This window comes from Lampris incognitus, chromosome 2 (assembly GCF_029633865.1).
Source record: "Lampris incognitus isolate fLamInc1 chromosome 2, fLamInc1.hap2, whole genome shotgun sequence".
In the NCBI taxonomy this organism is placed as follows: domain Eukaryota; kingdom Metazoa; phylum Chordata; class Actinopteri; order Lampriformes; family Lampridae; genus Lampris; species Lampris incognitus.
The window spans coordinates 6,622,782-6,644,270 of record NC_079212.1 but is presented as its reverse complement, the minus strand read 5'-3'; the positions used below and the strand labels follow the sequence as shown (position 1 = coordinate 6,644,270).

General features: G+C 46.0%; 1 protein-coding gene across 1 annotated transcript; it reads left to right on the top strand.

The window, feature by feature from the left end:
• Positions 1 to 1,045: 1,045 nt before the first annotated feature.
• Positions 1,046 to 18,952, top strand: LOC130107418 (kelch repeat and BTB domain-containing protein 12-like). The gene is made up of 9 exons (XM_056274019.1): positions 1,046 to 1,216; positions 4,905 to 5,086; positions 5,357 to 5,489; positions 9,687 to 9,920; positions 12,649 to 13,007; positions 14,048 to 14,321; positions 16,221 to 16,368; positions 16,467 to 16,664; positions 18,804 to 18,952. Exons 1-9 carry the CDS (start codon positions 1,046 to 1,048, stop codon positions 18,950 to 18,952), a joined length of 1,848 nt encoding a protein of 615 aa, XP_056129994.1.
• Positions 18,953 to 21,489: the final 2,537 nt, after the last annotated feature.

The following is a 21,489-nucleotide window of genomic DNA, read 5'->3' as shown; positions in this document are numbered from 1 at the left end:
CGGCTGGATATCAGAGCACAGGAGAGCCACGCACATCAATAGCTCCGATAACGACGGGCGCGGCCAAACATCGGTACACAAAAGAGCCACTCATATCTATAGCTCTGACAACGACTCCAAAGAGGATAAATTCTGAGTCTCATCACCAGCCAGTCAGACTAGCTTGGTCTAGTCAGAAAGCTACGAACTGAGGAAGCCTCTTGGATGAGAGGCGAAACGTCTTCACGGATATATACCAAGTCCAGTTGCACTCGATTCAACTCCTTTGGATAACCATGACCTGGATGAATGAGAACATTCACAGACTTCTTCGGAGTAACGAAATCTGATCACAAGTGGTCAGCAGGGCGCATTTGGAGATGCATGATAGACACAGGTGTAAACCGCGATGTGTCTCGCTGTCCACTTGTGATCCGATCGCCCAAAATGCATTTTAAAACCAAGTGTAAACAGGGTCTTAGATGAGTGATGAAACGTTTCTCTAAATAAACGTGTCCAGATGAACTGATTCAACCTTCTGTGATTTGACTGATCTGGTTGACTATAACAAAGGCCGTTGGGGATCTCTCTTGAGGAAAACTTTTTAGTATTACTCTTTTCACCGCCTTGAAGAACCGTTTATAAACACTGCAAAGCAAACTTCCAAATGCATGTTATCCACGTACGTATTTACTTTCACATATTCTGCAGTCATTAGACTTAACACAAAAGAATGAGTGCTGAGAAAGAGAAATGTTTCAATAGTATTTTGCAAGGGGAAGCCATTCTGCAGTTCATCCATCCATTATCCAAACCACGTATCCTGCTGTCAGGGTCGCGGGGATGCTGGAGCCTATCCCAGAAGTTATCTACTCTAATTATCTGGAAAATGAAAATACTTGTTCTCACTGAATCTCCCTCTTGCTCTTCCTCTCTCCCCGTCTCTCTCAACTTATCCATCTATTTATCAATCATATATACTCATTCCACGTATCTTTGATTCTAAATATGATCTGATGGTGACCTATAACCTTTATCCAGGTTGATACAGGGGACAAGGCCATCCATGGATGCTCCGTTGCTGGACTCGGCTCAGTCTGAACATGGCTTGGTCCTCCTCAGACAGCTGGAGAGGATGAGGCTGACCCAGGAGCTGACTGACGTGGTTCTGCTGGCGGAAGGAGTTCCCTTTCCCTGCCACAGGGTGGTGCTGTCTGCATTCAGCCCCTATTTCCAGGTACAGGCGTCCTACTGAAGGTCCATGACTTGCAACACGAACAAGGCTGCTGTTTGTAATGCCATTACTGATAATCCTCCCGAGGGAAAAAAGAGGGTTACCTCAGCACACTTTTAAGTATACCCCTTTTAAACTAAGACAATAAGTAAGTGTAGGCCACCTTTACTTTTGTTGTACTTGCAAAATGTAAACCTGAGAATCATATACTTAAACTTCGCTTGTACTTTTAGACTGGTGGAATACTTTTTTTTCACATACACTTTTAGTATTTGTGTAAGTCAACTAAAAAGTATATATTTCACTCCTAACAGTGCTCGGGTATAAAAACAGGAATATGGAGAGCTACTGGCATACACAAAAGTAAAAAATATGGTAGTTTTTGGCTATTATTGTAATAATAATAACAATAATAATAATGTTAATAACAATAATCCCAAAGATTAAGAAAGACCACCACTCCAAAGAAGCCATCAGACAAAGCCACCCAAAACATCAAGGGCGAGATGACAAGACCATTGAACCTAACAGAAATCAACCATCTCATATATGCAGCCACTTCAGCCATAGCAGACACAGTAGGAAAAAGACCAAGACAACAACAGAAACGGAAGAGAAAACAACCAGTTTAGAAGGAGAAATTGAGGAGATTAGGAAACTGCAGAGACAACTATCACTCCTGAGTGAAGTTGAGAAAAACTCCTACATCAAAGAGAGAAAAAGGAAACAACTGGAACGAAAGCTCAACATCAAACAGGAGAATGATATACCAATAGTCAAAGAGATGCTGAAACAACAGATTCAAGCAAAGGCACAGAGACGCAGGAGATTCGACAAGAGGAGCAAGTTCTTTTGGCAAAACAAGATCTTCAAAGAAGATGTCAAAAAATTCTATCGTGAGCTGGGCAAGAAGAAGATAGACGTCAACGAACCACCTACAATCAAAGAAGTTGAGGAGTTCTGGAGTAAGATCTGGGCGAACAACAAAAGACACAATGAGGGAGCTACATGGATCCAGCAACAACAGGATCAATACAAACACATACAGAAACAAGAATGGTCAGGCATCAACACCACTGAGACCACTGCTGCCATCAGCAAGACCAACAACTGGAAGGCACCAGCGATAAACAGAATTGCCAACTTCTGGATCATGAACCTGCCCAGCATCCACGAAGACCTCACATGGGCCTACAACGATAACATCAAGAATCCAAAGAGATGTCCGAAATGGCTCACACGGGGAACCACGTACCTGCTCCCAAAGACAGAGGAGACACAGAACCCAAAGAATTACAGACCCATCACCTGCCTACCAACAATGTACAAGATCATCACCTCCATCATCACAGAGGACCTATAGCTTCCTCGACAAAAACAACTTGTTACCAGCAGAACAGAAGGGATGTAAGAAAGGTAGCTATGGATGCAAGGACAAGCTACTCATAAATAAAGCCATATTGCAAGAGGTCAAATTGAAGAAAAAGAACTTGTCAACAGCATGGATTGACTACAAGAAGGCGTTTAACTTCATGACACAATCCTGGATAGAGAAGAGCCTCAAGATCTACAGAGTCTGCCCAACAACTGTCAAATTCATCATGGAGAGCATGAAGACCTGGAAGACCACCCTGAATCTCCATCATGCAGAGGGGTCATTAACATCGAGACTGCTCAACATCAGAAGCGGAATCTTCCAAGGGGACTCACTATCACCACTGCTCTTTTGCCTTGCACTAGCGCCACTCAGAAATCTACTGAACAACAGCAGCTATGGGTACAAATCACAGAATGGCAAACTGACCCACCTGTTCTACACTGATGACCTCAAGACATTTACCAAGGACGACAGTCAGCAGAAGGGTCTACTCACCATCGGCAAGACCTTCAGCGACGACATCAAGATGGAATTTGGAATTGACAAGTGTGCCAAAGCCACTTTCAAAAAAGGAAGACTGACTGCAGACTTAAACCTTGACACTGACACTGTAATCAAAGAGCTAAACCAAGATAGCACATACAAGTACCTAGGAGTGAACGAAGGAGATGACATACAACACTCAACCGTGAAGGAGCTCTGGAAAGAGTACCACAGGGGAGTGCGTATGGTACTGAAGAGCGAACTCAAATGCCGCTAACAGAACTGAAGCTATCAACACCCTAGCGATACCTGTAGTGACGTACAGTTTCAACATCATCAATTGGAAACTGAACGACATCAAGAGATGAGACACCAAGACAAGAAAGATGCTGACCATGGAGAAGATGCACCACCCGATAGCAGATGTCAACAGGCTGTACCTACCAAGAGGTTCAGGAGGACGAGGCCTAGTCCAACTCGAACTGACCTTCAAGACTACCACTATCGGGCTGGATGCATACCTGAAAAAAACAGATGGCCCACTCCTTGGAATAGTAAAACATCAGATCTACTCCATCAATAAAGAAGCTGTACAATTCAAGAAAGAGCTTGATGTCCCAGAAACTCCACCAACAGAAAACGAGGCAACTACTATCTATGCCAAACGAGTGAAGCAGAAGGCAAAACACCATGGCCAGCGGCAACTGCAACAAACCTGGGAGGACAAAGCAATGCACGAGAAGTACCCAAAAAGAATTAAAGATGCAGACGTGGACCAACAAAAGACACACCAGTGGCTGAGGAGCACCGGGCTGAAAGCAGAGACGGAGGGCCTGATAATCACTGCACAAGACCAGAGCCTGGCAACCAGATCCTATCACCATCACATCATCAAAGATGGAACAGAACCAAAATGCAGAATCTGTGGAATGTACAAAGAAACCATCGACCACATTGTCTCAGGCTGCCTGGAACTGGCAAAGACCGAGTACATGTACAGGCACAACAAGGCAGCAGCATACCTGCACTGGAAGATCTGCAGGAGTTACAAGATCAAGATGACTGAGAAGTGGTACGACCATCAGCCAAAAACGGTCACTGAAAACAATGATGTCACCATCCTCTGGGACACGCCCGTCCACACTGATAGAGAGATAAAAGCCAACAAGCCCGACATCATTATCAAAGACAGAAAGCAAAAGAGGTGCATGCTCATCGACATGGCAGTACCATAAAAAAAAAACACCTCAATGAAAGTCACAGAGAAGCTGACCAAGTACAAAGACCTGGAGATTGAAATCAACAGGATGTGGGAAATACAGACCGAAACAACACTAGTGGTCATCGGAGCTCTAGGACTCATGAAGAAGGGACTGGAAAAGTTCGCCAACCGTATCCCAGGAAACATCAACTTCTGTGCAGTCCAGAAGATTGCCCTACTCGGAACAGCCCACATATTACGACGAGCACTGTCAATCAAGTGACATCTGCCCTATAGTGCTTCAGGTCCATAGTTTTGACCCGGCTCTACAGGATGTAAAACAGGAAACGTGGAAGAAATAATAATAATAATACACACCAGGAGTTTTTTTTTTTAATTTCCAATAGTAAACATGTATATTTTTAAGTTAGTTTAAGTACACTTACATGTATATCTGTATAAAATGAAAAGTGGACAAATTTGGTCCCAAGGACAAACACAATGACATACTTAAAAGTGCATTTTGAGTTCATCAAAGTGAGAATGCTATTCTTATTTAGGTATACTTTCAAAAATATACTTAAAAGTATTCCATTTTTTTGTAAGGGCTGTCCCATCCATATGTCTAGGCCATGTTCACATGCGGTCTGAAGGAGACACGGGCAGGAGAGGTGAACCTCAGAGACACCCCAGCCAAGAGTCTGGAGCTCCTGCTGGGCTTCATGTACCGCAGCGAGCTGCCCCTCGACAACCACAGCATCCAGGGCGTCGCTGCAGCCGCCTTCCTGCTCCACGTGGATGGAGCCTTCAGGTGGGTAAAGAAGCTGGATATTATATATATTGTGTAATATTTTTCATTACTTTTACTGAGCAACATGAATCGCACGGAGGTATACAACCTTTAAAGGACAATAGTTTTTCTTAAAACCTGGGTGGCATTTTGGTAGTCTATGTGATCTGCATTTTGTATGACTATTCACTTCTATTTATATTCTAAAATCCCTAATTGAATATTAATTCTTAAAAAAAAGTGTAAAATTATTGTTCACACCGCCCGCCTTTGTCATTCTTATTTCTCGAGGTTGTGTCAAAGTCATATGGAGGCCAGTATGGACCCCTCCAACTGTGTCGGGCTGTACCACTGGGCCAGAGACCTGGGGGCCGCAAACCTGGCAGAATGTGCCCTGAGATACCTCTGTCAACATTTTGCTCAGGTGACATGTTCAATGTTCATTTATTCATAATTCTACTACTGCTGCTACTACTACTACTTTCAGCTGCTCCCGTTAGGGGGCGACACAGCGGATCATCCGTCTCCATCTCTTCCTGTCCTCTGCATCTTCCTCTGTCACACCAGCCACCTGCATGTCTTCCCTCACCACATCCATAAACCTCCTCTTTGGCCTTCCTCTTCTCCTCTTCCCTGGCAGCTCCATATTCAGCATCCTTCTTCCAATATACCCAGCATCTCTCCTCCACACATGTCCAAACCATCTCAATCTTATCTCTCTTGCTTTGTCTCCAAACCGTCCAACCTGAGCGGTCCCTCTAATATACTCATTCCTAATCCTGTCCTTCTTCATCACTCCCAATGAAAATCTTATCTTCTTCAATCTGCCACCTCCAGCTCCGCCTCCTGTCTTTTCATCAGTGCCACTGTCTCCAAAGCATACAACATAGCTGGTCTCATAACCATCTTGTAAACCTTCCCTTTAACTCTTGCTGGTACTCTTCTGTCACAAATCACTCCTTACACTCTTCTCCACCCACGCAACCCTGCCTGCATGCTCTTCTTCAACTCTCTTCTGCACTCCCCATTACTTTGGACAGTTGACTCCAAGTCTTTAAACTCATACTCCTTTGTCACCTCTACTCCTTGCATCCTCACCGTTCTGCTGTCCTCCCTCTCGTCCACGCATATGTATTCCATCTTGCACCTACTGGCTTTCATTATTCTTCTCTCCAGGCTGTCCTCAACCTGCTCCCTACTCTCACTACAGATCACAATGTCACCTACGAACATCACAGTCATAAGTCATATTCATTTATTCACAATTATTCATTATTAATACATTTCAGAGTCACAGGGGGGCTATGCTACAGCAGCCATTGGGTGGAAAGCTGAAGGATATTGACGACAGGTTGCCAGTCCATCACGAGATTTTCACACACAATCACTTGCATGTCATTCATACCTCTGCATTTCAGAGTCTCCAGCTCACCTGCTATGCATGTCTTCAGGCTGTGTGAGAAAACCACGCAAACACAGGCGAACACACAAACCCCTCTCAGAGGGTTTAAGATTGAACCCAGGATCATCTTGCTGTGAGGGGACAGCGCTAACCACTGTCCATCATGGCACCCATGTTCAGTACTATTGGTGTCAGACATCATTTACTTAAAGCTGAAACCTGTGATTTCCCCGATCTGTCCCTCCTTCTGGCAGCGAGGACTACAAACAAGGTGTAGCAGGACTACAAAGCAGGCGTAGCGGCCATTGTGGCTGGTGTGCCGTCAGCTCAGCAGTAAACAGTTCCCACCCTTGTAAAAATGGATCCTGGGACCAAAGCTAACACAGACAGTCTGGTATATTCCAACGACATCACACTACAGTGGCTTGCAAAAGTATTCATACCCCTTGAACTTTTCCACATTTTGTCACGTTTCGACCACAAACATAAATATATTTTATTGGAATTTTATGTGAAAGACCAACACAAAGTGGCACACAATTGTGAAGTGCAAAGAAAATTATACATGATTTAAAAAAAATTTTACAAATAAAAAACTGAAAAGTGCGGTGTGCAAAAGTATTCAGCCCCCTGAGTCAATACTTTGTGGAACTGCCTTTTGCTGCAACTACAGCTGCAAGTCTTTTGGGGTATGTCTTGACCAGCTTTGCACATCTAGAGACTGACATTTTTGCCCATTCTTCTTTGCAAAACAGCTCAAGCTCAGTCAGATTAGATGGAGAGCGTTTGTGAACGGCCGTTTTCAGATCTTGCCACAGATTCTCAATTGGATTTAGGTCTGGACTTTGACTGGGCCATTCTAACACATGAATATGTTATGTTTTAAACCAGTCCATTGTAGCCCTGGCTTTATGTTTAGGGTCGTTGTCCTGCTGGAAGGTGAACCTCCGCCCCGGTCTCAAGTCTTTTGCAGACTCCAACAGGTTTTCTTCCAAGATTGCCCTGTGTTTGGCTCCATCCATCTTCCCATCAACTCTGACCATCTTCCCTGTCCCTGCTGAAGAGAAGCACCCCCAGAGCATGATGCTGCCACCACCATGTTTGACAGCGGGGATGGTGTGTTCAGAGTGATGTGCAGTGTTAGTTTTCCGCCACACATAGCGTTTTGCATTTAGGCCAAAAAGTTGAATTTTGGTCTCATCTGACCAGAGCACCTTCTTCCACATGTTTGCTGTGTCCCCCACATGGCTTCTGGCAAACTGCAAACGGGACTTCTTATGGTTTTCTTTTCACAATGGCTTTCTTCTTGCCACTCTTCCATAAAGGCCAGATTTGTGCAGTGCACGACCAATAGTTGTGCTGTGGACAGATTCCCCCACCTGAGCTGTGGATCTCTGCAGTTCGTCCAGAGTCACCATGGGCCTCTTGGCTGCATCTCTGATCAGTGCTCTCCTTGTTCGGCCTGTAAGTTTAGGTGGACGGCTGTGTCTTGGTAGGTTTGCAGTTGTGCCATACTCCTTCCATTTCCGGATGATGGATTGAACAGTGCTCCGTGAGATGTTCAAAGTGTGGGAAATCTTTTTATAGCCTAACCCTGCTTTAAACTTCTCCACAACTTTATCCCTGACCTGTCTGGTGTGTTCCTTGGACTTCATGATGCTGTTTGCTCCCCAATATTCTCTTAACAAACCTCTAAGGCTGTCACAGAACAGCTGTATTTGTACTGAGATTAGATTACACACAGGTTGACTCTATTTAATCATTAGGTCAACGTTCGATCATTCAGCAATCATCAGGCAACTTCTGAAGGCAATTGGTTGCACTCAGAGAAAAGGGGGCTGAATACTTTTGCACACTGCACCTTTCAGTTTTTTATTTGTAAAAAATTTTTAAAATCATGTGTAATTTTCTTTGTGCTTCACAATTGTGTGCCACTTTGTGTTGGTCTTTCACATAAAATTCCAATGAAATATATTTATGTTTGTGGTCGTAACGTGACAAAATGTGGAAAAGTTCAAGGGGTATGAATACTTTTGCAAGCCACTGTATATGGGAATACCGTTGTGCAGTCATACTGGTTGTTAAATTGGTAGATTAGCTGTTCAACAGAACCACCGGCATCATGTTTCAATCCTTTTTTCCTGTTTGAGTAGGATTGTGTATGATGCTGTGCCATTGTTCATCCCACCTGGTCAATAATTTCCACAGCAGTAGACAAATTCCTCAACCATGAAAAAGACGCAGTTAGTATTATGTAACTCCACGGTCCAGTTGGATTTGAGCTTTAAAACCACTGGAAATATTCCATCATGCCCGAGTAAAGATGCGTGCTCATCATGAGTTATGTAAACATCTGCCTCATAATAAGTACACACACCGGACCCATGGTACCAATTTTAGCTTGTGTTTGTTTCCAAGACCTCAATCTTGGCTCCCGGTCCTCATCTGAATGTGCTGGGCTGATTACTACTCACCCCGCTCACCGCTCTTCACTCACCACTTCCAGCCTTCAGCCACTAGAGGACGGAAGTCTCCTATCGATGTACACAATTGGACACGATGGAACAGAATTGGTGAACCCTTGCACCAATCTGTTTTTAGGAATAAAAATTCATTTGATTTTAGGGACATTTTAGCATTTATTTATGTGTTAACCTCATTGCACAGCCAATTTCCCTTCGAAACAATAATTTTTTTTTTCAATTTTCTTTGTATAGCCCAATATCACAAATTACAAATCTGCCTCAGTGAGCTTAACAGCAACACAACATCCCGTCCTTAGACAGGTGGATTGATTGATTGATTACAAAAGTCAGATATTGATCTCAAACTAATCAAGGACTGTGTGCACGTGTTTTTTTTTTTTTTAATTCCAACAGGACACTATATCAGATTATTTTATCAAATAGTTATCCTCTCTCTGGTTGGCCTTGTGCTTATGAGTGGAATTAGAAATTAGTTTCTGGTCCAAACGAGGAAAAAAGAAAAACTGTAACACATGATTCTCAGTGGCACATGGTCAGAGATCTCCGCGTGAGATGTTTTGCTCATCACATTAGGTTGGTATAGATAATGATCTTTTTTTCTCTTTGGTATTTGTTTTCTCCCACATTATTTCTCCCATCAATCTCTTAGACGAGCTCCTCATCCTCTGTTTTCTTTCTATCACAGTCAATCCGCTTCTCTGTTCCGTCTCCTCCCATGTCCTTGTGTGTCCAGGTGTGTCAAGAAGAGGAGGTGCTGGAGCTGGACGCTCAGAGTCTGGGGGCTCTGCTGGGCTCAGACGACCTCAACGTCTCGCAGGAGGAGAGCGTGCTGGAGCTAGTGCTGCGCTGGGTGGAGAGACGCAGGGGGGACTCCCAGAGCGAGGCCCAGGCCGTGGAGCTCCTCAGGAGGGTACGGCTGGAGCTGGTGGACCCTGGATTCCTCCGCAGGGCCAGGCGGAGGAACCCGGTGAGAAGGGAGTGTGTGGGGCGGTGGACTTTATCATCTTTCAAAGGGATTGTATCTGGATGACATTTGAATGTTGTCATGTCATGACACACAATTTTGCTGTCTAAGTTAATGATAATGAGAATCTATTACATAACATATCTCACAAAATTAGCTCTGAAATATTTGAGGGAGTATTATTTGATAATTAGTTTAGGCTTGATATTATACTTTACACTATTAAACAGTTCAATGTGTGACTCCGACTCTTAAACGTGACAATTTTGCATTTGTAAGCAGATATTGTGACATATATCGTCAATATTGTATAAAATTCCCTATAATTATCATGATATTTTCAATATCCCTCTTTTTCAGCCCCATCAGTCTTTATCAAAGTGATATATATGTGTCTGTAGTAACACATATGCGCAGTAACACATGGGTGGCATGGTGGCGCAGTGGTTAGCGCGGTCGCCTCACAGCAAGAAGGTTCTGGGTTCGAGCCCCAGGGTAGTCCAACCTTGGGGGTCGTCCTGGGTAGTCCTCTGTGTGGAGTTTGCATCTTGTCTGCATGGGTTTGCTCTGGTTTCCTCCCACAGTCCAAAGACATGTAGGTCAGGTGAATCGGCCGTACTAAATTGTCCCTAGGCGTGTGTGTGTGTGTGTGTGTGTGTGTGTGTGTGTGTGTGTGTGTGTGTGTGTGTGTGTGTGTGTGTGTTGGCCCTGTGATGGCCTGGCAGCCTGTCCAGTGTGTCTCCCCGCCTGCCGCCCAATGACTGCTGGGATAGGCTCCAGCATCGCCACGACCCTAAGGATAAGCGGTTTGGATAATGGATGGATGGATGGATGGGTGCCCCTGTGGATGAAAGCGGTCGTATTTCGGGAAAGACAGACTTCTTTGTGCACAAGCGTTGCATCTTGTTGCAGAGATCTCGATCCCGGCTGTGGTAGCTGGTGCATTTGCTGCGTAGAGAAGAGTGAAAGATGCAGTGGTGTTCACAGAAAAACAGCTGTTTATAAGATATACAGCCATGAGGTAATGGCTGCGTATCCCGTCTCTGCTGTCAATCATTTTGACAGATGTTGCAGGGAATCTGACATGGAGACACGCATGTGAAACATACACTACCGTTCAAAAGTTTGGGATCACCCAAACAATTTCGTGTTTTCCATGAAAAGTCACACTTATTCACCACCATATGTTGTGAAATGAATAGAAAATAGAGTCAAGACATTGACAAGGTTAGAAATAATGATTTGTATTTGAAATAAGATTTTTTTTACATCAAACTTTGCTTTCGTCAAAGAATCCTCCATTTGCAGCAATTACAGCATTGCAGACCTTTGGCATTCTAGCTGTTAATTTGTTGAGGTAATCTGGAGAAATTGCACCCCACGCTTCCAGAAGCAGCTCCCACAAGTTGGATTGGTTGGATGGGCACTTCTTTGAGCAGATTGAGTTTCTGGAGCATCACATTTGTGGGGTCAATTAAACGCTCAAAATGGCCAGAAAAAGAGAACTTTCATCTGAAACTCGACAGTCTATTCTTGTTCTTAGAAATGAAGGCTATTCCATGCGAGAAATTGCTAAGAAATTGAAGATTTCCTACACCGGTGTGTACTACTCCCTTCAGAGGACAGCACAAACAGGCTCTAACAGGTACTATTTAATGAAGATGCCAGTTGGGGACCTGTGAGGCGTCTGTTTCTCAAACTAGAGACTCTAATGTACTTATCTTCTTGCTCAGTTGTGCAACGCGGCCTCCCACTTCTTTTTCTACTCTGGTTAGAGCCTGTTTGTGCTGTCCTCTGAAGGGAGTAGTACACACCGGTGTAGGAAATCTTCAATTTCTTAGCAATTTCTCGCATGGAATAGCCTTCATTTCTAAGAACAAGAATAGACTGTCGAGTTTCAGATGAAAGTTCTCTTTTTCTGGCCATTTTGAGCGTTTAATTGACCCCACAAATGTGATGCTCCAGAAACTCAATCTGCTCAAAGAAGTGCCCATCCAACCAATCCAACTTGTGGGAGCTGCTTCTGGAAGCGTGGGGTGCAATTTCTCCAGATTACCTCAACAAATTAACAGCTAGAATGCCAAAGGTCTGCAATGCTGTAATTGCTGCAAATGGAGGATTCTTTGACGAAAGCAAAGTTTGATGTAAAAAAAATCTTATTTCAAATACAAATCATTATTTCTAACCTTGTCAATGTCTTGACTCTATTTTCTATTCATTTCACAACATATGGTGGTGAATAAGTGTGACTTTTCATGGAAAACACAAAATTGTTTGGGTGATCCCAAACTTTTGAACGGTAGTGTAGCAATATTAAATCTTCTCATGGGTGGTCTCATTTGAGTCTGTCTGTCATGGAGGGGCATCAGATTTGAGTCTGAGAGCATTGGTGAAAACTCCTCGTCATAACTTTAAATGTGGTATTTTCATGATTAATATTCTCGTTATTGCCCAGCACTAGGGTGGGAGGGTCAGATAAAATTGAATAACTGCCTATTTATCTTGCTTTTCTAGTCCAAGGACACAAATTGCTTTACACTGAGATGATTGCATCTCAATACTGAATGGGTGTCCCAAGTGGGAATCAAACCCCGAACGTTTTGACACAATCAGGGCCATGCTGAAGGGACATGCTGCCATAACACCAGCCCCTCTACCAAGGACCTCTAACCCACATCAGCCGCTACTGAAAAAACATGACTGAGTATCTGACACATTTTTAATCTCCCAGGTGTTGTTGCGGGATGCCGAGTGCTTCGGGATGATCGACGCCGCCCTGCAGACGGCAGGCCTCTCGGAGACGGCCAGTCCGCTGCGGCCGGCCCTGCGTTACGGCATGGAGACCACCGACCTGCTGCTGTGTCTGGGTGGGGTGGACGAGGCGGGGGTGCCTGCCCGCCGCGGAGGACACGCCGATCTCAGCTTCTGCTTTGCACCCCAGGGCAGACGGAGCTTCTACATCCCCTCCCCGCTGAGGGTTGCCGGGGCCAGGGGCCAGATCACTGCAGGGGGGGTGACGCAGGACAACAGCATCGTCGTGGCCATAGAGACAGAGGACCAGCACAGGACGAAGAGGATTGATATATACAGGTTGTTTATGGGAAAGAGTTTGTGTGTGTGTGTGTGTGTGTGTTTCATTTATCTATGCTCCTGAGGACCAGTATCCTCATAAGGAGAGTAAAATTACATACCACCTGCGTAGTGGGGACATTTTATTGGTCCCCATAAGAAAAAGAGTTAATTTCTGGGCTAGGGGTTTGGGTTTGTGGTGAGGGTTATGACTGGGGTTATGTTTAGACTTAGTTCTAGTACTACAGTTAGACATAGAATTAGACTCAGGGTTCGGCTTAAGAGTTAAAGAAGTTTAAATTTGGGTTATTTTTGTTTTTATTTTTGGTTCAGCCTGAGGGTTAAAGTTGGGGTTCAAGACTCAGGAAAACCAGGTTGGTGGTACTTGTTTACCTACAGCATGGTGGCTCTGTGTTAACATACCCAACATCAATCCACACAAAAAATACTTACGGAGGCGGCACGGTGGTTAGCGCGGTCGCCTCACAGCAAGAAGGTCCTGGGTTCGAGCCCCGGGGTAGTCCAACCTTGGGGGGTCGTCCCGGGTCGTCCTCTGTGTGGAGTTTGCATGTTCTCCCCGTGTCTGTGTTGGTTGCCTCCGGGTGCTCCGGTTTCCTCCCACAGTCCAAAGACATGTAGGTCAGGTGTATCAGCCGTACTAAGTTGTCACCAGGTGTGAATGTGTGTGACTGTGTCGGCCCTGTGATGGACTGGCAGCCTGTCCAGGGTGTCTCCCAATGACTGCTGGGATAGGCTCCAGCATCCCCGCGACCCCGGTTGGGATAAGCAGCTTGGCTAGTGGATGGATGGAAATACTTATGGAGTACACACAACAACAATAGCATAGTCATTCAGGGGCCATGGTGAGGAGGGGATGGAGTTGAGAGTTCTTATAGCAGTGGGTAAAACCAGTCCCTAAAACGGGTGTTTTTTGAACTGCTGGACCAGTAGTCTTCCTGATGGCGTGAAGGTCAAGGTTAGTTGTATGGTTTGTGGCTAAGGAGCTAAAAAACGAGAGAATGATTACGGTGGTTTTGTGACTGAACTATGTATTTTCACAGGTACGACCGGGCAGAAGAAAACCACTGGGCAGCCGTGTGCTCAGCGGCGTACAGGGACATGTACGCTCTGGGTGTGCTGGGCGACGCCCTCTTCATGATCGGCGGTCAGATGAAAGTGAGCAACCACTACGTGATCACGGACCGTGTTGACAGGTGGTCTCTAAAGAGAGGGGGCAGCTGGCTCAGCTTTGCCCCGCTGCCCCTACCCCTCGCCTGCCACCTCGCCGTGGGCCTGCAGGACCACCTGTATGTGCTGGGTGGATGGACACCGCAGGTACAGAGATCTGCCAACGAAACCAGATCAGTGGTGCACAATCCACCAAAACCCATTGTTTATGATGTGCACGGTGGTATAGCGGGTAAATATAACACCCTTAATCCATAGACATGGATTGAATATTGATCAATGACAGGATGTTGATCAGTTACAGGTTCTGTCACACTGCTGTATTCTGTTATGTTTTCTTCACTCTGTTTTATCATGGTTTAAATTTATCTATTTACCTTTTTTTCCTCTTTATCCCATAATATGTTTTCAGTCTCCCCCCCACCCCGCCCCTTTTTCTCCCCATTTGTATCTAGCCAATTATGCCCCTCTTCCTAGCCGTCCCGGTCGCTGCTCCACCCCCTCTGCCGATCCGGGGAGGGCTGCAGACTACCACATGCCTCCTCCGATACATGTGGAGTCGCCAGCCGCTTCTTTTCACCTGACAGTGAGGAGTTTCACCAGGGGGATGTAGTGCATGGGAGGATCACGCTATTCCCCCCAATCCCCCCCCCCCCTGGAGCAGGCGCCCCGACCGACCAGAGGAGGCGCTATTGCAGCGACCAGGACACACACCCACATCCGGCTTCCCACCCGCGCAGACACGGCCAATTGTGTCTGTAGGGGACGCCCAACCCAGCCGGAGGTAACACAGGGATTCGAACCAGCGATCTCCGTGTTGGTAGGCGACGGACTAGACCACCATGCTACCTGCGCGCCCCATCAGTGTCTTTTTTTAATTGCATTTTAATTTACAAAATCTGCTGTGTAAATATACTTCCATCTCCTTGTGGAAGAGTGAAGGGAATCTTCATGTGGGAATCAAGTACCGTATCACATTTGTTACTCAGAGCTGTAGTCACATGAACTCTGCTTTAGTGCCAGGGGTGGGTCTAGATAAATATCTGCCCCGGCCCTTCCCACCCCAACATCCCACCTGTTGGTGGTCCGGTCACATGACCTTAACACTTCATGATAACTTCACTGCTCAGCATTCCTGCAATTCTCACAATAGACTTTGGAATTATAGGCCCTCTATATATCATCATCATATATATGGTCATGAGCTTTGGGTAGTGACGGAAAGGGTGAGATCGCGGATACAAGCGGCTGAAATGAGTTTCCTCCGTAGGGTGTCTGGGCTCAGCCTTAGAGATAGGGTGAGGAGCTCGGACATCCGGAGGGAGCTCGGAGTAGAGCCGCTGCTCCTTCGCGTCGAAAGGAGCCAGTTGAGGTGGTTCGAGCATCCGATCAGGAGGCCTCCTGGGCGCCTTCCTTTGGAGGTTTTCCGGGCACTTCCAACTGGGAGGAGACCCCGGGGTAGACCCAGAACTCGCTGGAGGGACTACATGTCCAATCTGGCCTGAGAACGCCTTGGGATCCCCCAGGAGGAGCTGGAGGGTGTTGCTGGGGAGAGGGATGTCTGGAGTGCCCTACTTAGCTTGCTGCCACTGCGACCCGACCCCGGAGGGGCGGCTGACGATGAGATGAGATGAGATGAAATCTATATATTCACATGGCCTCGTGTCTGGATATTTCAATACCGCACCACAGAGCTGTCTGCAAATACCCTAACTACCACACAGTAATAAGGAAACTGCAGAAATGGCGTTAGCACAATATTTTCAATTTGACCTTGACTTGAAAGAGGATTCTTATTCTATACATTCTAATAGTCCCTTGTATTAATTTACCTAATTGTGTCTCCTCCTCTTGACTGCACAGCTATGTAAGCTGTTATTGTAAAGGATATATTCGAGTGCCGGTCCCCAAAACTCACTGGCCCTTCTTTGGCCATCCGATTCAACATTTTCTGCAGGTGTCACTGTTTGGTGTGGCTGCTTACTTGTAGGTCTGTCACATCTGAAACAGCTCTGTGCGTCTTCTCTCTCTCTCCTCCTTGCTCAGAACCAGCCAGATGATGAGCCAGACAGGTTGAGTAATCGCGTGTTTCAGTTCGACCAGGGTAAGGACCGGTGGAAGGAGTGTGCACGGATGAAGTACTCCAGGTACCGCTGTGGCTCAGCCGTGCTCAACGGAGAGATCTACGTGATAGGTCGGGCTTCGTGAGACTCGGACCTTCTTTCTTGACTAGTTTTGAATGGGCTGTAAAATGGACTCAGGTGATTTCTGTGACCGCATGTGTCCTCTCAGGTGGAATAGGATGTAATGGGGAGGACCGTGGCCAGTCACGCCACTGCCTGAGCTCGGTGGAGATTTACAACCCGAAAGCAGACGCCTGGAGGGAGGGCCCGACCCTGCCCAACTCCCTCCTCTCCCTCCGAACCAATGCCTCCAATGTGGGAGTAGTGGAGGGCAAACTGTACGTCTGTGGATACTACCGGGTAGCAGGTCAGTGCATTCCTTTCAACGACTTAACCGCTTGTTTTATGTGCAGTATAACACTAGTAGCACTCAACAATAAGGCAAATAATAACAAAGGGTTTATAAGCGTTTACAAATTATTTTAATAATGTTAATAACTATTTATCAACACATTATAGATCAGCATTAAGTTGTTATAATGCTTTAATAAAGACGTTTTGGGATGCCAGGTTGGGAGTCCAAATTTTATCAGAAGGAAGGCATTTCCTCTCAAGTGAAGTCAAGTTCATTTTATTTGTATAGCCCAATATCGCAAATTACAAATTTGCCTCAGTGGGCTTTACGGCAACACAACATCCTGTCCTTAGACCCTCACATTGGATAAGGAACAACTCCCCCAAAAAAAATCCTTTTAACAGGGAGAAAAAATAGGAAGAAACCTCAAGGAGAGCAACAGAGGAGGGATTTCTCCCCCGAGACGGACAACGTGCAATGGATGTTGTGCTTACACAATTTACACAACACAACATTGAAAAAGAATGATAATGAAGTGTAAAATACATGAAGAATGTGATGAGGGGGATGCCAAGCAGTGTCCAGATGCCACCAGAACAGCCCAGGACGTGAGCCACATGACCACCATCACCATGGAGACCTGACAGGATAGACTACACATGCACACAAGGGAGACTCACATCACACCATTCACACACACGGGAGAAGAGAAAGGAGAAGACACCATTCAGAGAGACAGAAAAGACATGTGAGAGAAGAGAACAGCATCAATAGTCAATAATCTATACTCTATAATCTCGTCTGTAGAACAGTGAAAATCACATAACTGGTGAGGACTACTGATTCACATTCTCAGCCATACAAATAAAACTTGAAGATGTGCAAGAGTTGATGCTCACGCAGTAGCAACAGCAACTGCCTTTACAGTGGCTAGGTTTAGGGTTAAGGGTAGGGAGCAGTTAAGCCTAGGGTTAGGGTTAGGAAGTGGTTATGTTTGGAATTAAGGTTAGATCGTGGTTAGTGGTTCAGCCTTCGTCTAATCACATGGTTTATAGGAGGATGTCTATGGAGACTCCCCACATGGGCTCCCAACCTGGCAACCCCAAAATTATTTGTGTTCATGTGTTATAACAATACTGAATTAGCATTCTTTAATAAAGTAATGAGTAATCACTTACAAAAACTTTGTTAAGTACAGCTTATTGTAAGTGCTATCATGATACTCAATACATGTGCAGGACCCATGGATGGATGGATCCATGGATGGCGGTGCGAATTCACGTTTGCAGCGGCCACACCCAGTACCGGTGTGGGAAAATGGCAGCACGAATTCACATTTGCGGCAGTCTCGCCCAGTACCATCTATGCAGTGTCTTTGTCCGTGACCATGTCTGAGTCTTAAGTTTTGTCTTCATTTGGTGGCTGGGAGAGCTGGCGCTGGATCAGCTGGGAGAGCTTGGTCTGTTGCATCCTGTGGGCCCAGGGCCGTGGTCCCTGGGCCCTGGGCGGCGGCCTCACCTAGCGTTGACTGTGATGTTTTTGATGTCGCCGTGTGGAGTGCGGGGAGGTGTGTCGAGGGTGTTTGGCTGGGAGAGCTGGTGCTGGATCGGTTGGGAGAGCTTGGTCTGCTTCGTCCAATGGGCCGAGGGACCACGGCCCCTGCCTGGAGCTGCACCCAAGGAGGAAACACCGAGGGCGGTCTGACGGGACGCGGAAGTGGGGTGGGCTAAGCTAACTGGTAGCCCATGCGGACCGGCAGTTCCGACAGTCATCCTGGCTGGCGTTTGTTCTCTTGGACAGTCATTTTTTTGTTTAGTTTGGATATGTGTGTGAGTTTGGATATGTGTGTTCTTGTAGTTCTTGGATGTGTTTTTGTCTTTGTGTTGCACTGCTGTGGGCTGGGGGAAACGGCATTTCATTTCATGTACGCAAGTACATGAAATGAAAGGACAAAGTGTTCCTGATTGCTGATATTGTGTAGGCCTTATAAAATGCTGGTTAAAATGTTCCGTTGCAAAAATGCAATGCACACTTTGAAAGTCACCCTGAGTCAGTGAATCAGCGATTGCCCGCTCACAGCTTATTCACCATGTCCAGAAATTAGATTGTGTTCAGGAAGCGCTCACTTTGCTCACCCACCATGACTTACAGGCCGTCATGAGATCATCACAAAGGAGATTCTGGAGCTGGACCCAGCAGACAATGTGTGGACTGTGGTGGAGAGGCGAGCAGCAATGTATGACGGCTATGACGTCTGTCTGGTGGCCACCCTCAACCCGCGGGACCTCATCGCACCTTGACCCAACTCCTTCTGATCCCCCCCTGACCCCTTCTGACTCCGACCAGTAATACCGCACCAAACTTCATGCGTGCCTTATCCTACCCTGGTTTGACCTCCCGCATTTCACATGAATCACATGAAGGAGCACAGGTTTTCTCTCTGTTAAAGACGGCTTACCCTGTGCTTTGTTTTGTTAAACTCGACTGGAAAATGTCTGCAAGGAGCTGTTGTGTTTTTCAGACCAGATTATGTATTTCTGTTTATTTGTTGCTCACTGACACTGACTGAAATATGTATACCTTTTTACAGGCTCACCTAACAGCCATGCACCTGTTTAAAGATACGTAAAGACCAGTGTCCAGTAACGAACTCGACTGTTTGTCTGTGTTGAACTGGACTGGAATGCAGCAGTTGTTATTACTCTTCATTTAGTATGCCTTCAACGCTCCAGAGCACCACCCTTGTCCATGTAGGTTATATTCTTCTCCCGAGCTTATTTCCCTGAGTGCTGTACGTGGCATGACGTCAATAAACACATCTGACTAATTTAAGGATGACTGTCTGACCTGCGTGGCATTCCACTCATTCCTCACTCGCTCCCCTGCGGTTCAGTCAGTCAAACATAAACTGACAGGGAAACGCTCGAAGGTCCAGTCCACTGATCTTAACTCAGTCAGACAAGTATGGACGGTGGAAAATTAATGTCAGCCGTGTCATTTTTTTTTTTACTCTGGAAGTATCACTTGATTCGTTATAATTGTTTTAGCACATTCTTTGAACACAGCAAATTCTCAGGAGGTTGAGGGGCCGTGGCCCTGAGTTTCCGCGACTCTTCATAGATAACTATCAGGCGCACCAACTTTCATGACGTTTCTGCTGTTTAAAAACAGACCAACTGATACACTTACTGACGATGAATATTTATCAATTTTCCAATTAATTCAGAGTATTAGATGATGCAGTAAACCCTGTTCCCAAACATGGCTGATGAATTTCCGCTTCATCTTGGCAGGGTAATGATCAGCTCATACTGTTGCCAGGTAATTTTAAGAAGCCAACTCTCTGGTTGCTTATTTTCTGCTTTAATATAGTTGATTACTTTATACTGGTGCTTATACTGACATGTCTTGTCATGTTCCTGTTGTCACATGACTGTAAAATTGATTTTACTCCGAGTTTCACAACATGCTACAGCACAGGAATTAGTTTTGATTAGGAAGTTATCATTTTGTGATCTTTTGTGATTTTTTTAATTTTATTTTTATATATCATATTTTGAGGGTGGCACGGTGGTGCAGTGGTTAACGCACTCACCCCACAGCAAGAAGATCCTGGGTTCAAACCCCGGAGTTGTCCAACCTTGGGGGTCGTCCCAGGTCGTCCTTTATGTGGAGTCTGCATGTCGGCCATACTAAATTGTCCCAGGTGTGAATGTGTCGGCCCTGTGGCGGTCTGTCCAGCGTGTCTCCCCCCCTGCTGCCCAATGACTGCTGGGATGGGCTCCACATCCCACGACCCCAATTGGGATAAGTGGCTTGGATGATTGATTGATGGATGATATTTTTTATAGTCTTGCACTCGTCTGACAGCGGAAACAGAAAGATGTGCCAGTGACAACACCTGTATTTTGTGATCGGCTTAATCGAAACACAAAATAAGTGATCACAGAGAGGTGGAGGCGACTTAATATTGGCTTCTTTACACCGCCGGATGGATCTATGGGCAAAAATGTGTCAAATTGCTTTTGAATTTGAAACAACTGAATTTTAATCACATATTTGAATTTGTGTTGTTTAACTTGTATAATTGCATTAAAAAACTAAATACATAATAACTAATAATAATAATGTAATGAGTTATTTTTTTGCCCGGTGCGGGATTCGATACGGAGTGTACTGTACCACAAGGCGACATCACTAACCGCTCGGCTAAAGGGTCAGACCCGTTAGCCAGGGGCTAACGTGTTTTATTGGTGGTTTGCAGTCGTCACCCTCCCCGGAAGAGCGCCCTTGCGCTTTGTTCTTCCCGCGCTCCGAAGAGGCTTCTGGGGTTCTGCACACTTCCGGATCCCGCCGCTGCCACCAATGTAACCGGTTATTTTCTTGCCCGGTGCGGGATTCGATGCGGAGTGTACTGCACCACAAGGCGACGTCACTAACCGCTAGGCTAACGGGACCCGTTAGCTAGGGGCTAACGTGTCTTATTAGTAGTTTACACTAATAATAACTGAATAGCCCCCCCCCTTTTTCTCCCCAATTGTACCCGGTCACTCTTCTGAGCCATCCCGGTCGCTGCTCCACCCCCTCTGCCGATCCAGGAGGGCTGCAGACTACCACATGCCTCCTCCCATACATGTGGAGTCACCAGCCTCTTCTTTTCACCTGACAGTGAGGAGTTTCACCAGGCAGATGTAGCGCGTGGGAGGCTCACGCTATTCCCTCCGGTTCCCCCTCTTCCACGAACAGGCGCCCCGACCGAACAGAGGAGGCGCTAGTGCAGCGACCAGGACGCATACCCACATCCGGCTTCCCACCCGCAGACACGGCCAGTTGCGTC